A 4106-nucleotide genomic window follows, 5' to 3' on the forward strand; every position below is an offset into this window, starting at 1 on the left:
GAGAGAGAGAGAGATCGAGAATTTTTTCTTAACAAAACTCTCGAGGGAAATTAAAATTTAGCAAGTTTCCAATTTAGCTTTATATCCTCGAAATATAAATAAATGTCAAATAAAAATTAATGTTCCTTAGATCTAGTTGAAGAATATAATTTTTGTTATTTGTCAACATTAATAAAAATCTTTTAATAAGCTATTTTTTTTTACTTAGTCTTTTTTATGATAATATATTTATTCTACTTATATTTATTCTACTTACAATTAATATTATAAAATATTACAAAAAATGAAACATTGAAAATAAAATTGTTAATACATATTTCTAACTTAATTTAATAACAAAATGAGCGAAGCAGATTATATTCAATCAAAGCAGAATTTAATGCAGAATTTAAAATAATATTTTTGTGTCCACCTTTACATTTTTCAAGCAAAGTGCGCGCCGATTATAAAAAATAATTTATTTTAATGATGTACATGCATAATATATTCCACATTTTCGACGCGATAAATATGATTAAGAATATTTTGCAGAATTACAATTAAAAATACCTATGACCATATACGTATATCTTGTTTCTTCATAAAAGCGCAATAGTACAAAGGTGTCATATTAAGTCCTACTAATATTACGAGACTCTCAGCATTACTGAATGCAATTAATATTTGTCGGTCGTATCTAATATTGCTGCTTTTTTGCGAAATAAAAATAAAGACGTAATTTAGCTATATTTTTTGGGGTTTTCAATTATATTTAATTGACATATAAACTTCACATCGTCTCGAAGTCGAAGTAATATTGACGATAATAAAAATATAATATGCAAAGCTTAAACAGAAACGTAATTAGAGAAGATATAAAAAACTATATTAATCTATTGAATTCTTTTTCTTTTTCTTTTGCGTAAATTAAAATTATTAACTCGCATTATCTAAACGTAAACTTATTAAATTACTTAAATGACTATTACTTTTACTTAAAGAAGGGTAGAAATTTTTAAGGATTTCGTTACTGCTCGGAGAAACGTTTTATTTTTATGTTTTCTTAAGTATTTTTCTTCGTAGAAATATGACCATTATAATAACTTAAGGAAAAATTGGTACATCAAAACAAAATGAAAAAAATTCTTATTCGTTATAAAATCTTTACCAATTATTCAATATTTCAATAATTTATTTATGAAATTAATAAATTCCAAATTGGTTCAAATGCGAATAATAAATGCACCACAAAACGTTAATTAGATTATATTTTTCATTATAACATTTGTCACCTCGATACCATGCGATGCGCAACGCTTGGAGTGGGGGAAAAATATATAAGAAAACATAGACCTAAAACAATCTCCGAGCGAAACCTTCGAGAATTTCTAGTTTTCCCAGCTTTATTGACGTTATTGAGAGATAATAAAATAATAATAACATAGATAATTATCTTTTAATACCATTAATAATTTAATAAATATAGTAACAATTTTTTAATGACTTTATGTTTAGGTGTAAAAAGCTAAAAAAGTATCATATTGTTAACAGATATTCCTGAAACAGATATTCAGATAAAAAATAATATTGAATTAAACATCTTATGTATATTGAATATTCTGATAGTTATTGAATAAAAAATAGATAGATGAGAAGTTGTTTTGCTAACTAGATAAGAAGTTTCATGCCTGCAATTATAAAAGAAAGCGCTACATTTTTACGTCGGAATATACATGACAGCAAATTTATATTTTTACAATCTTTGTTTAAAGTTTAAACATTGCATTATTGCATAATACATTATTACTGCTTGATTTACGTATATTTAGTACAATAGAGTTTCTAAAATAAGAAATTTTTACATTCATATTAATATAATGTTTAATTATTGTATATTTTTTTTAGCGAAATATATATATAAATAATGTGAATAAACTATGAATATAATACTTTGAAATTTTTGAATAGAAACCATTTCATTGAGACGAGTTATTGCGTAACACATTGAATTTAATGATGACGTGCAACAAATATTTTCGTGTGCGCCGGAATTCCCCAACTTTTACTTTTCTCTTTCCCTCTGTCCCTTTGACGTCACAATCTGACACGGATATGTTGAGATTCTAGTAATTCAAGGAATAATCGGTCATAGTATTTATTCGTCGTCTTTTTCTTTTCTCTTCAATTCTTCAGCCAATTACTCACTATTCGGATTGTAATTTCAAAATTAACAATGACGGATATACATAATGGACTCCCGGAAAAACCGGTATTGTGACGAACTAAGCTTTCGCAAAAGAGGGAAACTACTGAGTGACATAATTACAGACAGCTTTGTGCGCACGGTGTACATTGTCACTTCACGTACATAATAACAGCTAATTATTCATAATGTTTAACATTCTTGACTTTTGTGTTTGTTTGCGTCTATTTTACTGTCTTCCGAGATTTCATCCGTAATATCTTCATAGAAAAAAATATGATTGATTATCGTTGTTATTGCAAAATCTTGAAAGATAATTCTTTTTATTTTATGTACTATTATATCATATATCATTAAAATTTTTTAATATTCGTTCGTAGGCTTGTAGCCCTTCTCGTTATTATTATTTCATTATTTGTTCAATTATTTATTCAATTATATGAAGAGCAGAATTCTCAAATGTATTTTGTCAAAAATTTTATTTTTTAGTTAGAGATGGCGTAGTGTTCAGTGTTGAAAAACTCACTCATTGTAAGCTATTCTAAAACATTCAGAAAGCATTTTTTCGTTAATTTATATGCTGAAAGACATAGATATTTCGAAGTGCATTATATTTTTTAACTAGAAATATAAACTATTATTTTTTTCTACTATTATTTTATTATTATAAACTATTATTTATTATTTATATTCTTATAAATAATATAAAGATATCTTTAAAAGATATTTTAAAAAGTTTAATCATCAAAAATGAAGTTGAAATAAACTATATGTTCAAATTATAGTTTTGAATTGATATTATTCTGTAATATAAATATAAAAAGACATATTGATTTTTGAAAATATCAACATTTTTTTTAGATTTTTTTTTAATTGGATAATGTGCATTTTCTCATAATCATATACTTAATAAATCATAAATACAACTTGTTTTTCTTCATCGCAGATCTTTCTTAGAACATGGAATGGCTAGGTATTCTATTGCTATCGGGAATAATCTCAAATGTAATCGCAGAACCGTAAGTACAAATACATATATTAATCAGATATCAAGTATTTTCGTGACTTTTATTCAAAATGATTTATCAAAATCATGATGCTTCATAATAACAAATCCTATTTGCATCCAAATATGTGAAAGCCTAACATATTTGATTTTATTGTAACGTGGGATAATGTTAACAATACTAACAGTATATAGATACAGTTTTTTTAATAAGTTTGAAGAGAATAGAATGGAAAAGTTGAAACGAGGAAAATTCTTATTCTCCTTTAAGATATTACACTATTATTGCGCCGAAAGTGGTACGTCCTGATTCGGAATATCATGTAGCGGCAAGTGTTACCGGCGTATCAACGCCATCAACGATATACGTTGAACTGACTGGCGAACTTGATACAGGAAAAATATTTAACATTTCTCGGACCATAGTCGTTGAACCTTATTCTACTCACATTTTACGATTAAACGTATGTATAAATTTGTAATAGTCTGTATAAGTTCATATTTGTAATAATCTGTATAAGCTTTCTTATTTAAAATTGATAAAAATGATAACTATCAGTAACTTAATTTAAACATAACTTAACAGTTCGTATTAATTGATTTTATTTACATTGATTTTACTTATTAGATTGGAGAAACTACACCAGGAAAATACAAACTTACAGCACGCGGTCTGTCCGGTATTGATTTTTATAAATCGAAGGATATCGAGTATGTACATAAAAGTTACTCAGTCTTCATCCAGACTGACCGGGCAATTTATAAACCCGGTCATAAAGTTATGTTTCGTTGTATAATACTGGATTCGAGATTGAGACCGAGTATTATGAGACCATCGGACGTATATGTCATCGTAAGTATATATATATGTATATATATATATATATATATATATATATATATATATATATATATATA

The 4106-nt window shown here is 25.9% G+C and overlaps 1 protein-coding gene across 1 annotated transcript in view; it reads left to right on the forward strand.

Moving 5' to 3' along the window:
- Positions 1-3142: 3142 nt before the first annotated feature.
- Positions 3143-4106, forward strand: part of LOC105627860 (CD109 antigen-like) — a gene marked incomplete at its 3' end in the record, with an annotated part of 10573 nt that continues 9609 nt past the window's right edge. Inside the window, exons 1-3 of the mRNA XM_012209136.1 lie at positions 3143-3201; positions 3460-3652; positions 3817-4041. Coding sequence (XP_012064526.1) covers positions 3143-3201; positions 3460-3652; positions 3817-4041 — 477 coding nt within the window. The remainder of the gene's footprint in view (positions 3202-3459; positions 3653-3816; positions 4042-4106) is intronic.

Source organism: Atta cephalotes (genome assembly GCF_000143395.1).
Source record: "Atta cephalotes unplaced genomic scaffold scaffold00010, whole genome shotgun sequence".
NCBI lineage: Eukaryota > Metazoa > Arthropoda > Insecta > Hymenoptera > Formicidae > Atta > Atta cephalotes.